At 34.2% G+C, this 27,727-nt stretch overlaps 1 protein-coding gene across 1 annotated transcript; it reads left to right on the top strand.

Annotated features, from left to right (window-relative positions):
• Window positions 1–7,481: 7,481 nt before the first annotated feature.
• LOC149797097 (superoxide dismutase [Cu-Zn] B-like) lies at window positions 7,482–27,126 on the top strand. Its single transcript, XM_089960710.1, has 6 exons — window positions 7,482–7,577; window positions 10,308–10,338; window positions 11,059–11,147; window positions 11,736–11,926; window positions 15,588–15,720; window positions 26,427–27,126. Exons 1-6 carry the CDS (start codon window positions 7,482–7,484, stop codon window positions 26,538–26,540), a joined length of 654 nt encoding a protein of 217 aa, XP_089816836.1. The 3' UTR covers window positions 26,541–27,126.
• Window positions 27,127–27,727: the final 601 nt, after the last annotated feature.

The raw sequence follows: 27,727 nt of genomic DNA on the forward strand, positions 1-27,727 counted from the left end.
GAAAAGAGAGGGGTACAAATTTGGGCAAAACTTGGATATCTTCAGAGCAAATTTTCATGTGGGCGTGGTTCATCAGTAACTAGTGATGTTAAAAGTTAAACACTTAAGACAGCAATATAGAAATTGCAAGGAAATCCTACCCGAGTACATGAACACTTGTAGGCAAAAAATTCTTACAGTATTTATGGTGCCACTATCAGGGTCAATTTTGGGACAAGTGATTGCCTTATCTTGAATTATTGACTATTAAATTGTATTCTGAAAAGGGTTCACGTTGTCACCAGGATAAAAGTTGGTCTAAACCCTACTTTTTGAGTATTCTTGGTCAGTTTCATTCGTGACCTACCATTCCCTACCGGAAATGAAGTCACTAGGAGTTATCGTAATTTAAAATGAACTCAGATTTTACTTTTTTTATTTCTCTATTTTCTAGGGAAAGATGAGGGTCAGAGATATTAGAATTAGCTGTGGTTTCGGAATTTAATTACTGTTTTCAATAAACGAATTTTATTTAAACTAACAGCATGAACATAATGAGAAAATACAAATAAATTATGGGTTTGCCACATTCAGGGCATCAAGTGGAAACACCCATCACATGTTAGTAGCTCAAAACGAGCAGCTTGTTTCTTATAAAGAGACATAACTGTACGGATTAGTAATTATTCTGCTGTTTGCGTGTAGTTTCCTTTGTGGAATTTGATATCGAGGTTGGAGAAATACCCAGCTTTTTGTGTTTAAGATATTTTGACAGTCATATCATGGTGGTATGTTGGAACCATCCCTGCGCAAAAAGAAAACTTGGAATTCGCTGAATCTGTGAGGGACGGGCATGTGATATCTACTTAATCCAGGGTCCTAGAATAATTAAGCGACCTTACATCGCATCTTTGCTACATGAAATTGATACAATGACTTTTTATATTTGCAGACATAAACATGTTTCCACTTTTAATTATGTATCATGAAGTGAGTGAGTAAATCTTCTCTTTTTCAGCCTTTTATAGCACCTAAGAAATCAATAATACTTTCCTCGATTTCCCTTGATTTTAATGGAGATTTTCTGACCACTGCAGAATGCCACTTGCATTCAGTATGCATAGGTATTAAAGCCTACGCATAAAATAAAACGTCCACTGAGTTCAGACTTTTGGAAGACAATACAAAAGAGTGAAATACGGTCGGCTCTAGAAATGTAACTTTCACTAAATATTCCAGTCAGTTAAATGATACAGATTTTGTTTCTAAAGATGCAAAATAACCTAGGCTTAGTAGGTTTTTCTCTGTGTGTCCAAGGTTGTGTCTAACATAAGCAGGCTATTCTTGAGCCTCTGACTTTGTAACGAATGTACTTGATTATACAACAAATATAGAATGATCATGGAAGGATACACAAAAAATAATTTAGTGTCATGATAACTTAGTAAGACGCCGCTCGAGTAAAAATATAGCTTTATCAAACTCACCCTGTAACGTGGCCATTTCTCATATAGAATGCTCACGTGAACAAAAATATTCCTTCACATTTCTTATATGATAAGGTATGTGTAATATTTTACAAACTAAAGCTTGCAAATGATTCATAACACAATTGATACATAAATTCTTGTTTCATAAGCTTCCCATCTTTGACCGAATGTATCCAAATATTTTGTAGTCGGTATACATTTCTCATATGTACCCGTACGATACTGTTTTCTTTAATGCTTCCAACGTGGGTACTTTCTTGTGAATATGTAATTTAAATCTCTAGTTCATTCCTGTAGATACAATAAAATCAAAATTTCATCAGATTTGTTTTGTATTCTTAATATTGAATTTACTGCTGTAAAGTTAAAATGCACATAGTGTATGTACTTGTATCTCAGTCAACTGAATAATTGCATTCTGAAAATGTTAAGTATAACGCAGTCAAAGAATACACTATACAGTATTTATTGTGTTTCTCTTTCTGAAAAAAAAACGTAAAAGTCTTATCCACATTTTGTAAAAGACTACATTTTAAGGTGGAATTATATGGACACTGCACAAATGAATCCATTGATGATGAGCATATTTTATACACTTTTGTACCAATAGCTACTTGCTTTTTCGAGTCAAAACAACGCTCTATGTTAGAACCTCGTCTCCATTTATCTTTGCCTTTAGATATAAGATATATTTTCATAAATATCGATCATTATTTTTGATAACTATGTTCCTGCAATTGCAGGAGAAATGACAACAGTTGTTCTATGTAAGACAATTTCTGAATCGTCTAAAGGGTATAATGTCAGATGTTCTTTGATAATACATACACTCCCTTCACGTTGTAAAATGTTTGCTCCACTTGGATACAATTTTAAAGAGACTTAATCTAATAAACTGAACATTTCGTGTTAATTCAACTATTTTATTTACTTAACAGACTCTAATATTATCAATGAACCACACTAGCTCAGCTGGAAGCGATTTGTCTAATTTAGGCTCATTCAATTCTTTTAGTTTTAACCAACTGAATAAAGCATTCTTCCAAACTTTATTGTTCATACCTCAATATGTTTTTGTATATTCAAAACAAACAACAAATCTTATATTTTGGACATGTTTGATTTATTGTTTTTCTTCTTAGAATTATCCAAAATAAATCTATATATCCAAATTGCTTTTAATGCCTTCATAAATATGTTATTATCGTAACGCTTCTAAACTGTATGAAAATTTCCTTGACCAAATTGCCGTAACGCTTCTAAACTGTACGAAAATGTCCTTGACCAAATGCGAGAACTTAAGTTTAATTTGTTCAATTTTGCATTTATAGCTTAATTCTATTGTTTCTTTAAAATTTGGTTTAAATTTATTTCTAAGCAGTATCAAATACCTGTCTCCCAACTAAATTAATTGTTCTTGACAAAACCTATCACTGCTATTTATCCGTCTTACAAACCAAACAGTTCTAGTCTTTTTAATGTTGATATTAAGGCATTGAACGTCAAGTTATCAAATGTACCTCTCAATGACATGTCAATAGCATTCAAGATAATAGATCTATCTTATGCATATTTGGATAAAGTATTCTATTATTATCAATAATAATACCTTTTAAATTGGAATTTAACTGAATTACATTTCCTAGAATGTCAGCATATCCAGTGGAAATATATGACGATAAGGTATCAACATGCCGAGTAGCAGCGTTCAATAAAAACCATTGTTAAACTTTACTGTTTACAGTGACAGATTATTTGATATCCATGTGAAGTATTTCAGTATAGTAAGTACTTTTGAAATGTATTAATTTTCTTTATTATCTGTGGCCAAAATTCCAGTAAATGGCAGTTAAGACATATATCTTAACCAGCCAAAACCGGTTTCTTTCTATTATTACATCTAATTCTAATCCATGTAAGCGTGTAGTTATTATCAGTGTTTAATTCGCAATAATGTTTGAATTCCCGGTACCTTTAGTTGTCTTCCTAAAGGTAAATCCAAGCCTGCTGAACAAAGTCAAACATAGTTCTGTTTCGAATATTGGCATATTTGCTTTACATATATATCCTGTCCTTGTCTCCTACATTTGTTTATATTTCATTCTTTCTAAACCAAATAACGATGCCTTCAACATATTTTGGGAAATGTTAAAGATATTAGATATATTCTATGGTATTGTACGCTTTATCTTATAAAACTAAAGCTTATTGACTAGTTTGCTGCTTTCAGCAAAATTTTGAAATTTAGAATTTATTTGACACGGTGCGTATTTTTCATATTAAATGAGCAATCATGTGATCCTCTGTATAAAGCATTTCAGCTCCAAGCAAAAATGGATGACCACCGTCGCGGTGGTAACCCTGCAAGTCTGACAGTCGGAAACTCCGCTTCACGTGTAGCATGCTGCATCGATATGGAAATTTTATACAATAAAGTAAAAAAACAACAAAACTATACATTTTTGTGTGTTTGATTTCATGATTTTCCCATTTGCTTGGAAAATCCAACTGAAGTCAAACAAATCAGTACATGGTAAATAATCATCCAGTTATATCTGGTGTTGAATTTTTTTCCTTTTCTCTTTTCTCTCCTTTCTTTCGATCTATTCAGTAAAGAGTACCCACTGTTTTAGTCGTACGTTGTCTAAGTCTAAGTACCAGAGGCTTCGAGATATATATATATATATATATATATATATATATATATATATATATATATATATATATATATATGTATATAGTATGTATGTACACGGTATCAATGATATACCACGAGATGTATAAAGTTTTCATTAAAAGGAAACGAGGCTTTTTAATATTGGCTAGTAGATATTGTCAGTCGTTTTACATTTATATCGTTATTCTGCCAACAACAACAACAACAAGAACAATAGCAACAATACGTTGATCTGTTTATGAATCTTATTCGTCAGTGAACTAGAAATAGCTACAAGGACACAGTAAACAACGTCTTGAAGGACATTAATGAAAAAAACAAAAACAAACCAAAACAAACAACAACGATCCCAGATGACCTGATGATGCCATTAAGGATTGGTCCAAAAGAATAACCTTGCTAATCTGGACGTTGTTTCAACCTTAGACGCTGTGGCTGTGTAGATTCTGTTAGACACACATGCCCTAACAAAAAATATATAACAAAACAAATGGAAATTAGTTATATGTCAGCGTATTGTATGTCAATAGGTTAGTGTTACAAAAGGACTTAGAATAAATAAATAACTGTTACTGGTACCAGGCTACTCTAATTATTATGCAGTCGTTTGACTACTCTGGATTGTTACGTCCGGTAACATATGCTGCATGAAATAGTTTATATTCAGGAATGGTCGTTTCTGTTAAAGAATAGCCGATGGTGCAGAAGAAATAAAAATCAGAGATAAATTAAAGCATTGCGTCGCAATCAGTAATATATAATTGCTGTAACAGTAAGCAATTCGCATAGGAAGCTTTCAATAAATAAATACTACAACAGCTATAGAAATGATCATCTTGAAAAATTAGTCTGGCTTGTGAATGGCCCTTTAAGGCAACGGTATAGGTCAGACTTCGCTAATCCGACAACATAGTAACCGGGCCATAACCCGACTATAAACATAACATTTCGGGTGGAAGAAAATACTGAATTAATGACAATGTAAAGCAAAGGCCGTCACATATTTAAAAATATGCATCATAAATCAATATATTCAAATCAAAACAGCTTAATTGAAAATGCAATGGTATGAATCATGATTTTGTTTTTACATCTGCGTCAAAATACGAATCATTATAATTTAGGAAAAGATCTTAATTACTACAAAATCAATAAGAAACAAACAATCTGGAGAAGAAAATAAACTAGAAAAAAAATCGCATTAAACAGAACAGCAAAAACTAACATGTTATCACCAATATACGCAGTAAAACCAACAATGTAAAATCTTTAACTATCATCTTATATATTAATTCATACGGACTGTTGTAAAAGTCCACTTTTGATTAAATTTGTAATAAATTCATTGAAACATTATGTTGCATGCTTCATTAATTCTCTGTGAAGTTTAAATATTCATAAACCTTAAATTGCTTTAATTTATTATAATCTTCTGATTATTACTGAAAATAGGTAGATTTCAATATTTGGATGCCTCTAAGAATATTTTGACATATGCGCTTGTATCTATGCTCTTTGTGACACTGTCATTCCAAGACAAGATAAAATTCGTTCTCTGTCGCATTACCAAAAAGACATTATATTTGCATATGAGACCTCTTGCAGCCTAGCCTATCTTCATGTTTCCTGTTAAAAGGAAACTTTATTAAAGTTGGTATGCAGGAAATACACCGACAGTGATAACAAGTGTTACAAGTAGAAGAATATACCTGTAATATGTCCACGATGTGCCCACGAGTTGTTTTTTTGCATGTCTGTCCATGCTGATGTCGTATTCCATGGTGTTTATTACAGCTTACGGGACTCACGGTACTAATGGTATGTCAAAAGGGAACCAGTCAAGAAATTGGTGACATTGTTCTATTGATGATAGAATTTCAGTCCTTTAATAGACTTGAGCTTGGCACACTAATTCTGAAATTAGCACCTGAATATTGGGTGCGGAATTGAAAGCACATGTTTCAAACACGCGTAGAACCAGAAAATGCCATGGCTCATATGGTTTTCTATACACCAAAGCTGTCATCGAGGATGCATCTATACTGATAAATATAGATTTGACCATGAAAACTCTGATATTTAAAATTATTACATTTTTAATATATTTGTGTTGGCATAGGTTTACCATGGAAACTGAATTAGTACACGAGTCATGCACGATTGATGACATTTACTACACCACCTACCCTCTTGCACATATTTTAAATGAATCATTTGGCACTGAAGGAAAATTCTATAAATTGAAACTTTAGCAGTTTACGCCTCGTTTCTCTCCGATAATGTTTTACTGGATCAAGTCACGCGAATCCTGTTTGTAACCCATTTGAATGCTGAATAAATATATACACATGGAAAGATGTACGCGTCAAATGGTCGTTAGCAACGAGACAGTAAGAATTACATACACCCTTGAATCCTTAATCTGTCATTGTTTATGTACATAAAAAATATATATGGCGAGTTAAATATCTCCAATTACAGATCGAGGGAGATAATAATTACCATATGGCGCCTTAATACAATTACAGACCGAGGGAGATAAAAATTAGCATCTGGCGCCTAATATAATTACAAATGGAGGGAGATAAGAATTAGCATCGGGCGCCTAATACTATTTCAAATCGAGGGAGATAAGTGCTAGCATCTGGTGCCTAATACTATTTCAAATCGAGGGAGATAAGTGTTAGCATCTGGCTCCTAATACTATAAGTATTTGCTTATACATTTCTTGGCAAGGATATGGATAGATATAGCACATAAAAAGCGAATTTTAGAAATGAGAAAGCTTGGTCTTTCATTTAAAAAAGATGAAAGATTCATTATTTGTTTAATTGATACAGCCAATTTAAAACAAAATCTTATTGAGTCTTTGTTAATGGCCTGTCGTTACCTAGAACATTCAGTAGTAAAATCGAGGGGGGGTGGGGGGGACGAAGAAAAGAAAACGTGATCGCCGAATTAGTCTAAAATGCATCAGCTAGTCAATTTTGAACAATTTAAAAATCTACATATTTTTTCAATTATTCCTAATGTATACTTTTGTAAACTCGCTTATATTTTCCATGTTACTGCGTTTACACATGTTGAAGGTGCGATGGCCAGATTCCTCAAGGTTTGCACAACAGATTGTTTCTAAAGTCTCTTGCCGAAGTGTTAGGCGTATACAATCCAGCGGGGTTATGAGATTAAGTTTCTATATATATATATATATATATATATATATATATATATATATATATATATATATATATATATATATATATATATATAGGATGGTGGATTGTCACACATTGCACATACACCGGGTAATTATGGTGCAGAGACAGTTTGTCGACATGGCTAATGAGATAATAAGGCTTGTGCTGGTGACAGTTGTATTATCGTTCCTAACCGTCGATGGGCTGATCCGACATCGTGTCCAACTAGATATGGTAAGACCCTTCTTGTTGACCTTAGGATCTTTCAGTATTAAATAACAGTGATAGTTTGTTTATGGATCATTTAAGCACAATTCAAAGCAAACACAGTATTGTACATTAGATGCAAATAAGTCACAAGCACCCATGCATTTTCTTTATTTATTTACCCTTTTTGAAGATATTTCAATTAAATATATTTATAAAACCATAAATCCATTTAGCAATTAGAACATGGTATTATATTGATCTGCACAAATTGATTAGTATCCATAATTTGTATCTTTAGACAAAAAAGACGAATAATACCTAATTTGATGGAATTATTTAATATTATAAACTAAAAAAATATAATGTTTGCGTAGAACACGTGAAAGAAATAACACAACGTAATTGAAAACAACACAATACGTCACATCATGAGCACGTTGAGAAGAAAACAACAATAACTGACTTTGAAAATTTAAGATTATTCAGTTAATAACCCAGCCATTTAACATAATTCATCTTAAGACAAAAGCTGTTAGTAAAAACGTTTTAATAGCTTCCAGATGGTACAACATTATATTTTCAATTCTAAATAACCAAATATTGACAAATATACAATGAAAAAGAACACGGCAGTGCAAAACCAATACTCTTGAAATTACTAACGAATATTGATGTAACTGCCTTTTATTTATCATTGTTTTACTATGGCGATTCAGAATTCTTATCAGTGCTTGAGCATGGGGGATCAGAAATTTGTATCGATAGCCGATATTTCCTAACGAAAACTCAGATAGCCGACACCAGAGCCTCGAAGTGTTTATGTATATATCACGTTTGCTATTCCCCAGCTATAGAATCATGTATAAGCTATAATCTGTCTTGGTAATATTACTGCGGCCTTGTCTTTGATTTCTAAACATTGTCGCGGGGTTACTGGTGAACTCTTACGCAAGGTTACTATGACCAGCCAGAGACCGGAAACTTGAGTTGTCAAAGGCGACCGGTCGCGTCACTTGACAAAGGCTTGCCGTTATCACACCTATATATTAAAGGTTAGTTCAAGGAACAAAATTAAAGTCCGCGGGGTGTACGAGGCGTGTTCTTATTCCTCCCCACGTTGACAGACAGCGAGAGGGACATTGTCCACTAAGTTTTATTGGAGCGGTCCACGGCGATATCCAATCAAAAATTGAGATAGAGGGCGTGATTACAGTTCAGAACCGAATGATACCATCCGAAATCGTAAAGAGTAATTTAGTATTCGCCTGGGAGGATTGCAGATCAAAAGGGTTTACTCAAAGAAAGAAGCCACTCGCAATCTGATGGTGGAACTTAGAGGTATATTCTAAGGAAAGGCAAAGCTTTGAAAAGGTCAGTGAGTTATTTGCTCGATTTTTGCAGAATATTACGGCATCATACTTGTAATTATTTGTAGTATGCACACTTTATTACTAGGATCGTTTAGTATGTAGAAATACCTTTGTAGGGTTTCATTAACTTGAGAATTATTAGATGCAAGGCGGAATTATCTAGATTGTTAGCTTGTGGCCAGAATTAATTTTGTAATTCGCTATTAGGTTACTTTGTAGTAAGCCAGTGCATTTATTAATGCGTTATGTTACAATTTACACATGTTTGAATTGTGAATTTGGAAACACATTTGAAGTATGGAAGATTAATTACTATGGACGTATGCGCATTGATATTTGAACATTTGCATACTTTGTATGAGTTGTAAGGTAATGAAATGCGTCCGATTATTGTGAGATTGTTTAGTATAACGGCATTAGGAATATGTACTGATGTGACGGAATTTATTGATGCATGTATAAGAAGTAATTTATACCGTGCTGTATTATGACGGTTGTTTAACCATGCAAAGACGTATGGGTATCGCGATGTGAACGAATGCGTGACCGAAGAAATTTAATAGCCGTTATGTGATGATAGGCTGTGTGTAGTGTAAGATGAGATGGCTAAGGAAGAAGATTGTGCCGTACTTGTGTTTTCACAGGAAGCTGTTTAGGGGACAGAGAACTTCCGGTTCCATTTGGCTACAAGTCTTCAAGCAACGTATTTGAGACTATAGCCGAGACAGTCGAATTCTACAGAAGTTTAGTCGTGGGGGAGTAAGTGGAGGAGGAGGATAAAGGGTCTCGAGAAAGTCGAGGAGGAGGAGGAGAAGGAATTTGGAGAAAAGTCGAGGAGGAAGAGGAGAAGGAATTGGAAGAAATAGGAGAAAGAAAGGATACAACAAATGAGTAAAAATAGAAGGATATGTGGAAATCAATATCACACTGCTAATCAAATGATGCAATACGCTTATAAGAGAATCGAGTAGAAGGAGTGTAATTTGAAATTTGAGTCATTGATTATTGAATTGTTATTAAATTATTATTCACTGAATTTCAACATTTTTGTATCTTTAACCATCTAACCGTCGGCATTGCTAACTAGGGGCTCAGAGCTTTACATCTATCTTTCAATAACTTTAACTTCCAACAAAATAGGACCTGGGTGGGACTTCTATAATAGTAAATAAAATATTAGGATCACCCCACCCCAATCATATACTTCGTCACAATATATATATATATATATATATATATATATATATATATATATATATATATATATATATATATATATATATATATATATATATATATATATATATGGATAATGGGGATATACCCACTGTAGGTATATACGTAGTTGTATACGTATTATGTTCGTATTTTAAACATTTTACAGGATATGGTTACTTTCATGCGAAATAAACCAGGTCAGCCTACACGCACACGACGCTCGAGAAGCAGTATTATATGACAAAGGAAGTAAAGAAGGATGGAAAAAAATATATTAGGAATCCACTAGAACGTATTAATACTGTTGGGTTACAATATAAACAGACATCTTCGTGTACATTTAAAAGACATTATAACTTGCTAATATTGATAAACGCTGATGGATCTAGTAATTGTGTTTTATTATATATATATATATATATATATATATATATATATATATATATATATATATATATATATATATATATATATATATATATAGTGCAATTAGCTGACGAGGTATCATGTCTGGGTAGTGCAGTTAGAAAACAAAGCATTGTGTGTGTAGTGCAATTAGCAGACTAAGTATCATGTGTGAGCGTTGTTGATTATGTGCCATAATTTGGGTGACAACCATGAGTAGCTGGGGTTTTCGATGGGAAATTGCACAAACGGCAAGAAAGCCAGATCACACTTTTCTCACCTGAGTCTAAATAGTTTGTTCTCAATTATTTTGGGTCCCCATAGATAATACAAAATATAATCATAATGTATCTTGCTGGACTAATCCGATGCCATTGAATGGCTCAGATTTTTGTAATGTATTATACTTGTCATTCTAGTGACTGGAATATTAAAAAAATAAATCAAATAGTTAACTTAACTGTGCATTCCTGTCTTTTCGCGTGTGCATCAAATTGCTTTTCTACTTTCAGTTGAGGCTCTGTGTAATTTAACCACCAATCCAAATATGAAAGACCTTTCCAAGGAAATTGAAGGGCGTGTGTTTTTTCGTCAACAAGTGGTTAGTATAGCAACGGTTGTTGTGATGGTGTAATGATGAACCCGGTAGGGATCATAGTGGTAGTAGCAGCGGTTGTATTAGATAAAGTAATAGTGGTGTTGGGGATCATTATGGTGGTGGATTACATCGTAATTAATCGCAAATGCTGGAATCTAGGTGATTCAGTTTAAGCTGGAAATGTTTTGTTAGTAATCAAAATCACCCACCAAACACAACCAACAAACACTCAAACAATTGCACACGCAAGCATACTTTAGCAAGGACCTGTTGCTTAACACGATTCGACCCGTCCGTTCTCTTTTTACGAGTTCAAAACACCTAAAAAGTGATCTTATTACATTACACCCAACTCTCCTAATGTGAATTAAAAATGGAAATTGCCTAATTTAATAAATACATTACTCCCAAATATGTGATTTTCCATTTTATTATTATCTCTTCCAAAGCTTTTCTCAATTTTTGTCAATTTTCACTGTAGTTTCAAGTATTTAAGCAAGGATTGCCTAAGCACCTCAGTTCGGTTTCTTATTTTAACCTACTTCATTCATAGCAATTAATTCCGTGTCATTGCTTAACTTTATTTACAAGACGAAAGATTGCCTAAGAGTCGGAATGCTTCTAATAGAAACGGAAATCCGTGGACTCCCCACGAATGATGGAATGTCCGAACACGGTTTTCATGTGCATGAATCAGGTGACCTGAGTAACGGATGCGAATCGATGGGTCCTCATTTTAACTCACTCAACGCAACACATGGGAGTCCGACAGCTGAATCCAAGTAAGTAACGCGACACATGGGAGTCCGACAGCTGAATCCAAGTAAGTAACGCGAGACATGGGGGTCCGACAGCTGAATCTAAGTAAGTAACTCAACACATGGGGGTCCGACAGCTGAATCTAAGTAAGTAACGCGACACATGGGGGTCCGACAGCTGAATCCAAGTAAGTAACGCGACACATGGGGGTCCGACAGCTGAATCCAAGTAAGTAGCGCGATACATGGGGGTCCGACAGCTGAATCTAAGTAAGTAACGCAGAAACGTTCTGACTGCAGAAGTGCTGGTGAGTTAAAGGATATTTTTATTGCATGCATTGGACGGCTCACAATAATCTATCCGCGATAGCAAACAAAACCAGTCGAACCTTTTGCAAATTTGAAATGGAATTAAAGAGAATATAAAAATCGAAATGTTTGACTTTCATGTAATACTATCTGGACGTTCATCGGTATTTTAGAAAAAGGATTACTAGCTGAAATGATAGATTATGAGTTTACGATTCATTATCGCTACAACAACATGCGTATCCAAAGGCCAGATGGTATTATCGTTTGTTCACTCTAAAACATGTACATAATCACACTTAAAATTTATCTGAGCATGCCTGCTTCCTACGAGGTTAGTTTATTCGATTCCTTGGAGTATCCAGAGATATCAACATTATATGGCTGGCTATTAAATCTTGCAAAATCGAAAACGTCCGAAATAACATAATGAACTCATCTTTTTGACTGTTGGGTTCACCTTCGTTTTATTGTCAAACATTGTGTACCTATAAATGTTCTTTTTACCTCTAAACAACGGGTTTTATATCCTTCAATAAGTGGCGAGCTCACTTATATACAAATGTACAAAATGAGTGACACTTTGTATACGTTAGAAATACCCGGAATTTAATCTATGTTATAAAAATTATTATCTATTCGTTCCATTGCAGTAATATCATTAGGTAGTTATAAATTTGGCTCTCACTTCAACATTGTTATTATACTTGATCAACTCAAAATTGGTCATCTTTGGTACAAATTCAGCTCCGAATGCAACTGTAACGTTTTCTGACACATACTGATAACAAATAGGCCAATAAATTAACCACTGCAAAGCATCTTTTTGTTATTAATATCTTACGTCCACCCCATGAATAAGTTATTGTACAGGAGCAAATGTTATACAAAGAGTAGGATTATTAGAAAGTTTTGGAACATGTTGTTTAGAGGCAATATATTGTATGAGTGCATATCTTTTTGTTCGATTAAAGTACTTTTCTCAAAAGAAGGCATTTTCTTATTATCAATATCGTAGGCCGTCGCATGCACCGTTCTTACTTCTGGTTTTACTTATTTATTCTGTGTGTGTGTGTGTGTGTGTGTGTGTGTGTGTATGCCTCTTGTGTAAATAGGAACAGCTGTGCCATGGGGATAGTTGTCCAGAGGGTAACTGACACGGAAGGTGGATGACATGGGATGGGTGGTAATAGACCTGGGGGTAAATAATCTGGGGTAATTGTTCTGCCACCATCTATATGTACATGTATCGCGATACACAATGCACGATAATATATATATCGACATGCCTCCCGTCTGTGTATATTTGTTCATGTATGTTGTCAGTAATTATTTAAATTGTGCTATTTGTTTAGATAGTATCATGCAGACATACTGAAATGCTTTCTCTTAAAGCTATATTCGTTTAATCACTTTTCTGTAACTTTCTTTTTGCTATCTATATAGGAGCAATACATATATCGATACCTCCGGTAATCAAAGAATCCTACTTGATGGCACTATAATATTCAGCTTACTCTGATCAAGAAATTAGGTATTGCAATGTCATCAACTGAAAGAAAACATTCATTTCAGAAACAGTAACATTGTTTTCATTTAAAATAATGTAGTTGTCTCAGCCAAGAGATCACTTAAAATTGATCAAAGAAAGTTCGTTTTCATTCGAATAGATTATAGGAACAGATCTACTCAAAATACTCGATGTAAAGCTATGATGCCGCCATTAAGATGAGACAAATATATTTGTAGAGATTACACTTAAATGAAAGAACAGGATTAAGAGTTCAAACATGTATCGGAATATCGAATAGCCTGTGATTTTAATCTTACTTGCTTACATGTAGTGAAACAAAAAGCTTTTAACATGCTGCGTCAAAATTTAGATTCAACAGTCCAGGTATGGGAAATTTTTGATAGAGTAAAGGTAAATCGTGACACAATTCATAGGCAAGACATCATATTTTGTGGAACCAATTTTTAGTTCAGAATATAACTAGAGTCAGACTTCAAAAGTTCTGGCAGTCTTCAAAACTGATCGCTCCCATTGTGTAATATGCATTTGCATACCTCATGCGAGACTACCAATGTCCGAAATTGTAAAGACTGACGACGTGCAAGAGTTACATATCTCCGAACTGAAGAATATAACAACCGAAGTGCTTCAATAAGCATGGTCAACTTAAATTTGTGCAAAATAATTTATTAATTTCGAAGATAATAATTTTATTTCAACAAACAATCAAGACCTGTTCTGCTATACATTAGAGCATGCATTTCTTTTTCAAGCTAATTGAAAGCCGGAATTTTTTTCTGAAAAAGCCTCAGAGTCAAAGGGTAACTGTGTGTGTTTCCATTATATTGAACTTTTAACACGAATCTGTGTCAGCCGAGTTGGTCGGCATATGAACAAAATTCTGAAACTGTTATATCTGCAGCTACAACGCTTAATGCTCATATTGCTTTTCTGATGGGTATATTCAGTCAGTAGGATTCTGCAGTGTTAGGGATTAAGCCATTGAGTACCAGGCGAGATATCTCATCACGCTGAATTCTTCTTAAATAATAAACAGGGGCCCCGAGTTGCCGAGTGGTCTAAAGCGCTCTCCATTACGGATCACTGCCGTCTCACCTCTGTCTGCGTGGGTTCGAGTCTAGGATTCGGCTAATGTGGATATGTGAGAAAGCTTGCCAGTAGCTTCTTGTGGGCCGGTGGTTCTTCCCAGGGTTTTCCCGGGTTCTTCTTCCACCATTAATACTGGCCGCCATACATAGCCTATCGTGTGCTGAAAAATGGCGTTAAACCCCACAACAATAACAACAACAAATAATAAACACAATTATTACTAGTCTTTAGATGGCTTAAGGGTGCTTCATGTGTGCTAGAACACATGATTAAATTTATCAAAGCTTCTCATATACTGCAGAATTGTATCTTTATTGTTTCCCCTCCACACCACAAACCAAACGAATGTTACATACATGTATGGAAAGTGATGCCTTTCTTAAAATGTATAATAATTCAGAAATGAAGTATATCAATACAAATATTTCCATTTTTATTGATTTAGTTACAAGTATTTACAAAAAAGAAACTTAATTTCAAGTTATTAGCTTTTAATGAACGCAGAGGCATTCCTATTTGACGCATGCGCAATATGAAGTCGTTATATTGCTGATTCTTGTTTTCAAAAATGTGCCAGAGTATATAGTGTTATATTTGTTTGTCAGTACGTACGTCTGTCTGGTTACGTTTTCACTTTCATTCCATTAACACATGTCATGCGTTATCTTCTTCAGACTGACCGGTTCTGTATTTGCTTGATATGCAACCGGGAAAGGTAATTTATACATTATGTAATACACACTTTTTTTAAAGCACGCGCCACTTTGGTGATTTAGGAAATGTGAACAAGGTCAACACGGTCGATGGAGGATATGTGAAGGAAACACATAAAGATCATTTACTAGATCTGGTAGGACCTAACGGCATCATCGGTCGGGGAATTGTGGTAAGCTTTTAATTTGTTCTTTAACATATTCTGCATGTTAATTATTTTTTTTTTAATGACATGAATGATCAGCAAATAGGTACAGGTATTTTTCTGTACAACGTCTTGATATTTTTGTACAATGTAATAAGCCCGTTGCCACGCAGCTGCCAGACTATCAACGACACGTTTGATATCTTTAAAAAGCCGATGTTGTGCAATAAGATATTTGAATCATTACCAGAAGGGTATATCTTCGTTCGCAACATCGGATCAGTCGAGTTCGGATACCGTTGTGTGCCCTTCGCGACCCTTTATTCTACTTAGCTGTGTGTGTCATCTTCTAAATGTTGCTGTGCCATAGAAAACACATGCACACACACACACACACACACACACACCACTTTTAAAATGCTGGTATCATTTATGTGAATGGCCATATTAACATTCGTGGTTTCATTCGTGAAATTCGTCCTTCCAACTAGCTAAATGCATTTACTAGTTACCATGCCAGAACAACGTTATTTAGTCCTAAAATCAAAGTTTGTTTACCTGATTAGAATTAATTCTAGCCCTAGAATTTGAAGTAATTTACCTGACTGGTCATCATTAGTGATCACACCTGTAAAAAATATTTACCGACTTTTCCTGACTCGTAATGCAACCAATCAAATTTATGTTTCAAGATCACGACTCATTGTTAGACCTGCCAAATCAGTTCGACTTTTAAAGGATTGCCCGTCAGAAATACAGCTGTCACTTTTGAAAGACACATAAGCCTATGCGTAATCATATACATGTGATTTTATTATCACACAACTAAAGCGATACAAAAATATGTAACTGACAGGAACTAGTTCTAGCTGTTGTTGTTTTACTTAGTTCTTTACAGTGTGCTACGAAAAAAAATGATGCAGTGTAAGTGAACTTCTCAAGAATGTTTGGTAGCATCAGGATAATCGCCCGGTACTCACGTCAAAGTATTTGCCATTAACGTGCACTATCATCTTAAAGGCTAAACAAAACAAAGGCTAAACAAACAAACAAAAATAAATGTCAATTAATTATGTATATAAAAATACTTTTAAGTGGTGTTTTATAATTTCATGAATTAAAGCCTGTTCTAAAGCCAAATTTCTTTAAGTCTTTGAATTTAAGTAAAAGATTGAAAGTCAGAAATCTCTTCATCGTCTTCATTGTTGAAATGGTAGACTTATAATCTAAGAAAAGACGAAACAAACTGTTTTTAATTGATTACGAGTCTGTGCTATTAAAAAAGTAACAGAAAAGACTGAAAGACTACAAGCTTTGTAAAATGTAACAAATAATTACTTTCCCTTGAATGCAAAGTGAAAAGAGAAGAAAAAAAAGAACTTACGGTATTGCAAATTAAGTCCCAAAATAATCCAAGAATTACAGACACAAGTCCGAATAATTTAAAGTACTGAATGAAACTCAGTACAACTCCAGAATAAATCCAAAAACTGACGGCGATGATGTGTCTCTTGGTGTGTTGTTGTGCCAAAGTCTTTTTGTTGAATCACAGTGATATAATTCCAGGTTTGAATTCACTATAAATTCCAGTGAGTGTCTTTATCCAAGAATTTTATCAGAGCACTTTGTATTTCCAGAGAGAAAAAATCACTTGAACTCATTAATTTGAAGAAATAAAATTCAGTCCAACTGGACACTACATATAATACAATTTCACTGTGCTAGATCTTAAAACAAAATCCTCTCAGTTACGCGATATACAGTTCTCTACTTGACCTCAGGTCGCAGTTAACATTTTCTAAAAAGAAAACATTGCCTAATGGAAAATAACTTTATATTATGATCATGATGTTTACAAAACAATAATCTGGATTATATATAATTAACTGAAAAAATTCCAAAACCTTGACCCAAATAAACATATTTATTTTTTCTATTAACAATAATACTGATTTTAAACCCATACACATAGTGAATAACTCAGCTATGTATTGATTGTTTACAATGAATAAAATAGAAAAAGTTAGTTTGGGTAAAGCAGAAATGAACAAGGTCAAGTCCAGCAAACGATGTTACGTTACAATAGCAAGTAAAGAAATAAAATTTAAAAAAAACTAACAAACCAATCAAATTAAATATACAGAACAAATGCATGTAAAACACGGGTAATTGCTACCAGATTCCTGATTAATTTATATAAGGTTTATTATTGATAAAACTGTCTGTACAGCCTGAGTATGCTAGTTACTCGAATTGCACACTAGTTTTTTTTTTTTACATTTGCCTACTGCAATATACATAAATAATTAGTTATTTTGATTAAAAAATGCTTCTTGGAATCTACTGTCAACATATTAATTGCTATGCAACGGCACATTTACGCGATCATATTCTACTCCACTCACTGCTTGGCAAGCCAATACATAGCAATAGCTAAGACTCAGCCAAGGACAGAAACTTTTCTTTCAGTGTTAGAACTATAACTTCGTTTGTGTGGATTCTTCTTTTATTTGATAGGAGACATATCGATTTTAGAACTTAAGTCGGCAGACTGGGACACTGAACAACGTTGCTTTTCCTTTTGTTTCGTTTTCTTTTAAAATATTGAGTATTTAAAAATCATAATAAGTAATACGCGTCACATCTTTCAAGAGGGTGATAAGTAAACAGGCTGGCTTGGGTATGTAACAGTGGACCATATCAAGAAGCTAAACATTTATTAAAATACTGCTCAAGATGATTTTCTCTGTTGGCTATTTTATGTGCGTATGAAAATGTTCAGAGATACAGAGAAAATGTTAAAGATTTTGTTTATTTTGTAGTTGTTTTGTTGAATTAACTTGAATGGTGACACAGACTGGCCTAATATAGTTGCACGGGATTTGCGATGTGATAAATTCATCTAGTACATTTATACTAAACGTTGTATGCTTAATGAGTCACGATAACAGGCATCGGTAGATTCTCCGATGCCGGTCCTTTGGATATAATCGCAGCACAAATCAAGATACAAACGGCATATTGAAATTTTCAAATGCTATATAGATTTTAATCACATCATCCCGTAAATATACATGCCAACACATATGCCTTATTATAGCGTTGAACCGAAATACCCACGTAACAATTTAAATAACACCGTCTTGGTTAGCTCAAACTGCTCTAAGCAAACATGTCTGGCCAGTCTACACCAACATATGTCAATAATTAAATTCAGCACTAGTCTATCCAGTCAATTGGATATAATTTCTTACATGAATTTCAGGTGCAGTTTCATAAAATTCGTTGAAATACATTCCTAGATTATAAGATTGATCAGCCACGCCGCAGAGCAGTAATCTATTGTATAATTAGCTACATTCATTTATTTTCTTTGCAATTAGGCATACACCAGCCAATAATAGGCATTTGCTCAAATAGCCATGATGTATGAGCCAACTGGTCACATTCGTGTGTCTGACCAGCCGTATTTTATGCTCCCATTAGTCAAACTCATTTGCCTAACCCAGTTAATTCCAGGGTGGCCAAGACGGATTCGTGTTAATAAGAGCAATGGACTAGTCATCTTGGAAAATCTCACAATTGCAAAACGAGGCTCACTGCTGGGAGATTTACAATGACAATTTTAGAACGTGAGAAATATATATATATATATATATATATATATATATATATATATATATATATATATATATATATATATATATATATATATATATATATATATATATATATTGTTACGGCTGTTTCCTACGGTCCTTTCAGTCATAAATATTCTGGGTTCGCCAGGTACTGGCTTGAGGTGAAATGAATATAACCTCTTGACTGTAGTGTTTGTATTGATATTTCTGTACAATAAAAGGTTAGAATGACAGAGGAGATTATAGAGAATAACGAAGAAATGTGTGCTATTTATTTTGTAAATAAATACAGAATAAATTATGTTTTACTTTTTATTGTATTCTCTTATCTTTTTTTTTTAATTCCCACAAGATCACAATTACATTGATATACACAATAATAATTTTTCTTCATGACCAAACATTTTCTATACAATACAAACCAAACAAGATTATTGTTTTTTTTTTTTTAATACGCCATTGTTTCTGTATATTTTAAGAAATAACAATTTTAGCATAAATACGTTTTTAAATTAGATTTGATGCAATATCATCAAATCTAATTTTATTAGTACATGTATTTGATTGTACTAACCCTATTAATAGAAATTCTGTCAAATAAAACCTTTAAATGAATTCTGGTCAACTCCGAATTTTCAGACAACTCTGAAAATTGTATAGATTAAAATCTGGGCAAATCCGAATTTTGGACCAATCCGAAATTTATATAAATCAAAATCTGGACAAATCCGAATTTTGGACCAATCCGAAATTTGTATAAATCAAAATTTGGGTAAATCCAAGTTTTGGAGCAATCCGAAATTTGTGTAAAGCAAAATCTGGGTAAATCCGGGTTTTTGGACAAATCCGAAATTTGTATAAATCCAAATCTAGGCAAATCCTAATTTTTGACAAATCCGAAATTGGGATAACTTTAAAACAGGATAAGTCCGAATTTTGTATAAATCAAAATCCGGACAAATCCGAATTTTGATATTGGTAGTAACAAAACACTTTCAGAAAAGGGCTTTTACCTGAATAAAAGTAGTCATGGCTGATACAAATTTTGATTTAGAATTTGATCCGAAAGGAGACAGACGGTTGTGATTCCAATATTGTCAGTCCCCCGTCTGCAAGGACGGGGGCCTTATTTATACTCTCTATACCCTTGGAGAACCTCGGATGTTTACATAAACATAAACAACGGGGACACTCGAGGTTCTCCGATACGGGTTAGAAACGAGAACGCTACCATCTCGCGCTCAGCAACCTACAGTACTGCGAACAATGGCGCCATTACAAATCTAGCGGAACACGATCCGGGAGGCCCGCTTTGATTAAAATACACTGCAAACAAGTAAGGCAAAATAAAATAGTGTCATCTAATAATACATAATTATCTAACAGTTATTCGAACATAGTGACGAGTCGAAATAATCATCAGAATAGATGAAATGAGTGTCGGTCGATCTCATTCAAAGCCGACATGTGCTTTCAACGAGGGACCGTCTCAAGGCAACGTAATCGTGTGCAACAAGGTACATGTACGCAACAGTTTAAAAAATTGTACTAAACATTTAAAAAATAAAATAAAATTGTGAGACTGGTATAGCAATATATATATATATATATATATATATATATATATATATATATATATATATATATATATATATATATATATATGTGTATCCTAGAGAATTTACAGTGCATAACCGTCAAACAATTAAAAGAAATATTAAATCTGAACAATGATAGTGTCAGCGGACAAACGGCCATGCTAGGGAAGAGGATGCCTCGTAGGTGTAAGTGTGATGTTGACATTTTAGCATTACCATATCTGTTATGGCTCTTAGAAATTGTTCAGTGGGCTGGAGATTTTATTTAATTATCAGGAGGGCAAACGAAATAAGCGATGAAAGGAACACATTTCGAAAACAGAAATGGCATTTGCACGTCTCGCTGAAAGGCATCTAACTTGAGAATAAAGTTACAAGGAGCAGACATTAATTGTGTACGTGAAAAGTTTTGTAGAATAATATTATTTTAAATTAAAATTTCCAATGTTATTTAAAATTAAAATACCTAAACTTTAGATAAATGTCTTTTGGTAAATTAAAATAGCGAAACTATAAAAAATGTTATTCTAATTCAATTACCAGAAACAATAGAATCATATTATTTTTAATTGAAATTGTTTGAGAATTGTCAGGTTTAGATCTAGGATTCTGAAAATGGGTTTATGTAGTCATTTGCAGAGTTTAAAACTAATAATAGCGTGTTAGTCGGAGACTAGTAGATTTCATTACAGACTTAAATCTGTGCCTTGGTATTAATCAAATGGGACTAAGGAAAATGTTATTTAAACTTTAAATCCAACAGAAAGAGTGGGAACGGCTGCTGCCTTCTGAATTTGCAAGGAGAGTGAATGTTTTCCCACTGATTGTAGTTGAAGTTTATTTAAACTACATGCGTCTAAACATGCATTGATAGATAAATTGTCGGAACCACGGAACTTGATTTGGCAAATGTAATTTAAACTTAAAAAGAACTTGCTTAAACTGGTTTAGTCCAAAATAAGATCAAATAAGTTCTTAAACATTTTTGGGTATAAAACCAATATCTAAGAAACATTTTTAATTTGTTTGGCTGTGTGTGTATTTGTTTTAACAAAAGCATATTGGGGAATATGTTCATTATTATTATTATTATTATTATTATTATTATTATTTACACTTTAAGCACATGTACATATGTGATGATATTATTCAATCTTTCCGACTCCTATCTCCACTTCCAAGTCATTATAAAGAACATTCACCAGCAGTGATAGCCTCGTTTTGATTTTAGCGCTTAATATCATGAATCGCAACTCGTTCGAAACGTGTATTGTGAAAGGGGACCATTACTATGTGCTTAAACGTGCTGGTTACGCCAGTCTAACGTAGTTGTACCGGAGAGCCATATGCGAAGGTACAGTCTGTTGATTTAAGTGGCATATTTTTATGTATGTACAATTGCATTACTGAATCATTACTTCAAGCAGACTCTCACGTGACTGTGGGTGATTAAGCCAAACGAGTCTGGTTAAAGGTCTGCACAACTGATTTTTCCCGATATGTGTCGCTTGTTGCACGCTTGGGGAGATTTTTATGCCGAAGAAAGCATCGATTCTATCATTACATATTCTATCTACCAGGACGACATTAAAAACAAATAGAAAGAATAGTGCATATTTTTTGCTCGACCTGATTGACATTCCCAGCTGAACTTATATATTGATTAGGCATAATTCAACTCGAACATTATGCCAGGCTGGAAACGTAAGTCAGTACTATTTCGCAAGGACGATAGGCTAACACTTTTAATGGCGGGAAATGCCTCAAGTCACAATTAACAAAAATAAGAAAGAATAAGCGTCTGTCTGAGTAGTTTTTAATCCATCTTTGTTTTTTTTGTTTTTTTTTAAAATTATGTTTATATTTTCTGGCAATGTAAAACGCTGTAGCACGAATATGCATGATAGCATTTAAAAATGGTACAACATTGGTATGACACTGTCCGTTCCAGAAAGAAAAAATATCTTTATAAAATGGGAAAAATATAAACTCTCCTTGGACCTACTCTTTGTTTCGATTATGATACTTTTGTGATTGGAAGAAATAGTTGCACAGTTAGCATCGTACACGCTCAAGCTGTGGGCCTATCTCATGTGAACCCGCAAATCGGCTTGAGACGGACACCTTATCGTGTATTCCTGGCATTTAAACTGAGTTGTAACGGATCTTCCTGTGCCATAATACCATAATACGTTGCACTTTCATCCCATTAATCTGTCTCATCTTTGCCGTTTCTAAATCTGTACATCGAACCGTATCTATGTAAAAAGTATGGTACGATGATTTAATATTGCAGACGTAGCAATTTAACCAGATCTCTTCTCTAAAACCGCTTTCATTATAGTTTGGAGCAAATCAGATGCTATTCCAGCCGTTTGTTGCTCCCAAGAAAATCATGAACATTTCTGTTTTGGTATTTTTTTGTACTAATTTTACTGGAAATTTTTTTCTGAACAGTGAAGAGTGATAATTGCGTGGTGTAGAAAGCAATACTGCAACCTATGTGAAAAATGAAACGACTATTGAGTCCAACCTTTTGCCTTTCGCGTAGGATGACGAAGCAGACAAGTGTAATTCGGCCGGTTCAACAAAGGTCATTTGTACTAAATACTCCACTCAGTTCATTGATATGGAGCTATTTCTAAAGATGCAACATAACCTGGGTTTAGTTTTTTATTTTTTATTTGTTGTGTCCAGAGTTGTGCCTAACATAAGTAAACTGAACTTGTAATAAATGCACTGAATTTACAACAAATGTAGAATGATGAAGGAAGTACATACGGATATAACTTAGTGTAGTGATAGCTTTATAAGACGCCACTAGATTAAAAAAAGTTATAGTGTTAATAAACTGGATCACGTTCTTGGCCATTCCTCCTATAGGTGATTCACGTGATCAAATTGTCGCTGCCTGCACTTTCCTTCATATTATAAGTCGACTATCACGTGACACCATCAACCTACATAGAGAAATGGCTAATGATAATTGGTTAAATGGCTAATGATAATTGGTTCCATTCGACATCCCGGAGACTACCTTCCAGGGAATTTGATACAATCACATATTTAAACAATAAATTCAACGTGTGTTGGGATTGTTGATATAAATTTTAGTCGTTTCTGAAAATAAACTAAAACAATAATAAAACAACTAACATACTAGCGCAGGAAACATGAAAGTTACATGGGAGATAACTGATGCGAGAAAAGAAGCTTGTAACATCATGGTTGATATTTTGGGGACTTTATTGATGAGGCACAACCAAAACAGTAGATTCATCTTTCTTGAGTACTTTTCAAACTATTCAGACTTTAGAAGCCTATTTACTTGAGCCTTCACATCTTTACCAGCTTTGGTTTGATTACTTAATGCGATTTCCTCTATTGATTCTCTGTGCACCTCCGTTCTCATATGTTTCTCCTCAAGCTCCTGAACCCGAGTTAATTGCATACACGATTAGGTACGTCGTCCACTGACCACCTTACTGTAACAAATGCTAACGTGAAAAACAGCGATTGCAATGTGCACATAAGTGGACAATAACGATAACTAATACTTTACGATAATGTTAACGAGCCAGTAGAGAGCTTTATAATTATCTCGCAGGGTAACTTGGCCAACTTAGACCTTTTCTGTAAAGGTCGGTGTTGCTTCTGTTTGTCTCCCTATGCTATATCTTTAATCCACAGAGTCTGTTTGAACGATAAAATGTTATTTTTTATTTCAATATGTGTATATAATGCAAGGTGTTTCTTAAAGCAGTTTCTTTTTGAAAGTGTCCATTGCAGAGTGGTCCAGAATTACTTTGTCACAAGCATATTTCGTTATACAACAATAAGTTTTGTATGCTAGCATGCGTAATTACGAGTATATGCAATATTACGTGCGAAATTACCGAAAGCCATTCAATCTACGGCTAAATATAAAAATCAAGTTACCAGTCATCCAGTCCAAGTGATTTTTGAGCTGCATTAATTTCTAACAGTGTCGCAACAACAATCATGTTGTTATTACTTGGAGTTCCAACTTGCATAAAATAAGCATTACTTGGAGCTCCACGTGGCATAAAGCAGCATTACTTAGAGTTCCACCTTGCATAAAATAAGCATTACTTGGAGTTTCACCTGTTCCACCTTGCATAAAGTAAACACCTAGGTATCAGCATGCGTTTGCCTTTAATTGAATAGCGCTTGCTCAGACATCTTCAAACAAAACAGCCAGAATATATGTTTAGTGTCGTGTTTGATACGCGACTTTAGGTAATTCAAATCTCTTTCATACGGTGAGAACAAGTACATGTCGAGAACACACGATCTCCATATTTACCTTTCAATGATATATGAGCTTAGTAATGTATCTTAATACAATATGATCATTTATTCTTAAGTGTAACTATTGTTAACTGTCAACTGGTCGTCTAATGTTAACGCGTCACTGGTGCTATTGAAATCATTTCCATGCTGTTTTGCACGTAATTGTTACTTCATAACACTGACGCACATTTATAGCATACATCCGTTACAAATACATTAAACGACAAAACAGTTAATGATGTACAGGAACAGTAGTTGTTCCAGTTTTCCTGACCGTCTCGTGGTTTGGGTAAATTTCTAATTTACCAGACCTCGTGATGTCTTGAGAAGGAAATGTTTGCAATAACTTTAATTGTGAGATAGTTTTAGAACTTTATTATTTGCACTATATGACCATTTATGTGCTGAGGTGTCGCTTCATTCATTCATACATACATACTTACATACATACATACATACATACATACCTGAGGTATTGTGCATGCAAGGTATACTTGTGTGGTATACATATTCAACAGGCTTGTAAGAAAGAAACGTTCGATAGTCATTCCAAATGTGCACTTTACTTATGTTAAGTGTAAGGCTACACGTACGCTGCTAAATTGTATCTATTAGAGAAAATCTAAATCACGCACCGACAGTTAATGTTATTGGATATTCTTTGGCTCTAGAAATACATTATGCTAATATATTTACTTTACCACATTAGCTACAGAGTTGCCATGTTCTAAATATCACGAGTATAATTACCTACTTCACATAGTGAGCAATTTTGGCATTGAGAAGTGCTATAATTTAATAGGGTAAACGCGTGTTCCCCTGTATAAATAAAATTCATAAAGGTTAATCCCACACACAGCCAACAAAGACAAGAATATTTCTGCTTGAAATATTCGCATATTACTAGATCTGCATCTCCCGCCCTCTTGTCTGCAATTTATTGTACGTGTCTTTCTTCCTAAACCAACTAACGAATTGAACATGACGACGCCCTCAAGCTTTATCTTTGAAATGTGGATGTATTTAATAGTATTTTCTAACTTAGCATGTACATCTGAAACTTACTGACAAGTTTCCATGCTATACTCATACAGGCATTCTGCCTTTGAAATTCTTCAACACGATTTTAGCTTTCATATTGAATGAACCCATATAATATATTATGCATATCGCATTTCAGCTCCACGCAAAAATGGATGACCTCGGTCTCGGTGGCAACGTTGGAAGTCTGACGGTCGGAAACGCAGGCGCACGTCTTGAATGCTGTGTAATTGAGCAACTCCAAAGATCGTGAAATTTATTGTAGAAACATCAGCTATAGCCTTTCATAAATGTTAATACAGATGAAAATTTTGAAAGCTTTGCAATTTTATTGTTTGGTTGATTTCGTAATTCACGTCCAAATGTGTCATCTACTAGGAATTGTTCTTGAGGTCAGACAAATCGGTATAGATTCTGTTTATGTCTGTCTTTCAAGTCTTTTTTTTTTTTTTTCTATACACTTCTTTCTTAAACTGCTTTTAAAAACTAGTATATAATGCTTGGAGTCGTAATAATAATAAATTCAATTTTATTAAGACCTAACACCGTTTTCTAACTGAATCAAATTAAACATGGCAACCAATTTCATCGAAATCCCATACGATTTCATTTATATCTCTTCGTATTTCTGTGACGTATAAGGGACGAAAATACGTGATCTGCGGAGCGAGAGACCAATGTACTTGATCTGGATGAAAACCTCAAACTTGAAATTACAGCAATTAACCTCGTTTCATAATAAAACGATTTCTAAGGTTGTTTTTTGGCGATACTGTTACACGGTACCAATGATAAACAGTTGTTAAGACGTGTCGAAACGTGAGGACTGTGCTGTTAATCTCTTTGTTAGGCGGCACATATGTACTGTAGTCTTTTAATGCTTTGTTTTTATGTATGTTTACATGCAATAAGGTTACAAAAACATATCATTTTCAAATATTAAAAAAGTGTGAAGGCCTCTTCGCCTCCTTTTCTTTTTCACTGTGTTGGCTGGTTAGGCATTGTGTCTGTTTTACTTTATTTGTTCCAGATCACCATCCATCCCTGTCTCATTATCTCTGCCTTGATCTATCATGGTAAAACGGACAGGCTAATCGACCAACAGTTAAACTGAGTGATGGACAATACCAAGAATAGTATGTCCAGGCCGTCCCCCTCATGATGCAAAATAATTGTGACCCCCCCCCCCCCCGGAGAAATAACCAAATGCATACACCATAATTTGAAAACGTTTAGAGTGATTGTATCTATAGACGAAAATATTCGGTCGATCCAATTCTTATACTAGTATCAGGCTAATTGTGACCACCCCCACCCTTCTCTCTCTCTCTCTCTCTCAGGAGAAATAACCAAATGCATACACCATAATTCGAAAACGTTTAGAGTGATTGTATCTATAGACGAAAACATTCGGTCGATCCAATTCTTATCCTAGTATCA

Source organism: Sinohyriopsis cumingii, chromosome 6, assembly GCF_028554795.1.
Source record: "Sinohyriopsis cumingii isolate HCF-2022 chromosome 6, ASM2855479v2, whole genome shotgun sequence".
NCBI lineage: Eukaryota > Metazoa > Mollusca > Bivalvia > Unionida > Unionidae > Sinohyriopsis > Sinohyriopsis cumingii.

Coding starts and splice junctions, on each gene's coding strand:
- LOC149797097 (XM_089960710.1), top strand. CDS start 7,482: ATGGCTAATGAGATAATAAGGCTTGTGCTGGTGACAGTTGTATTATCG. Junction 7,578..10,307: donor ATCGTGTCCAACTAGATATG/GTAAGACCCTTC, acceptor AACATTTTACAG/GATATGGTTACTTTCATGCG. Junction 11,148..11,735: donor TGTTTTTTCGTCAACAAGTG/GTTAGTATAGCA, acceptor TTTATTTACAAG/ACGAAAGATTGCCTAAGAGT.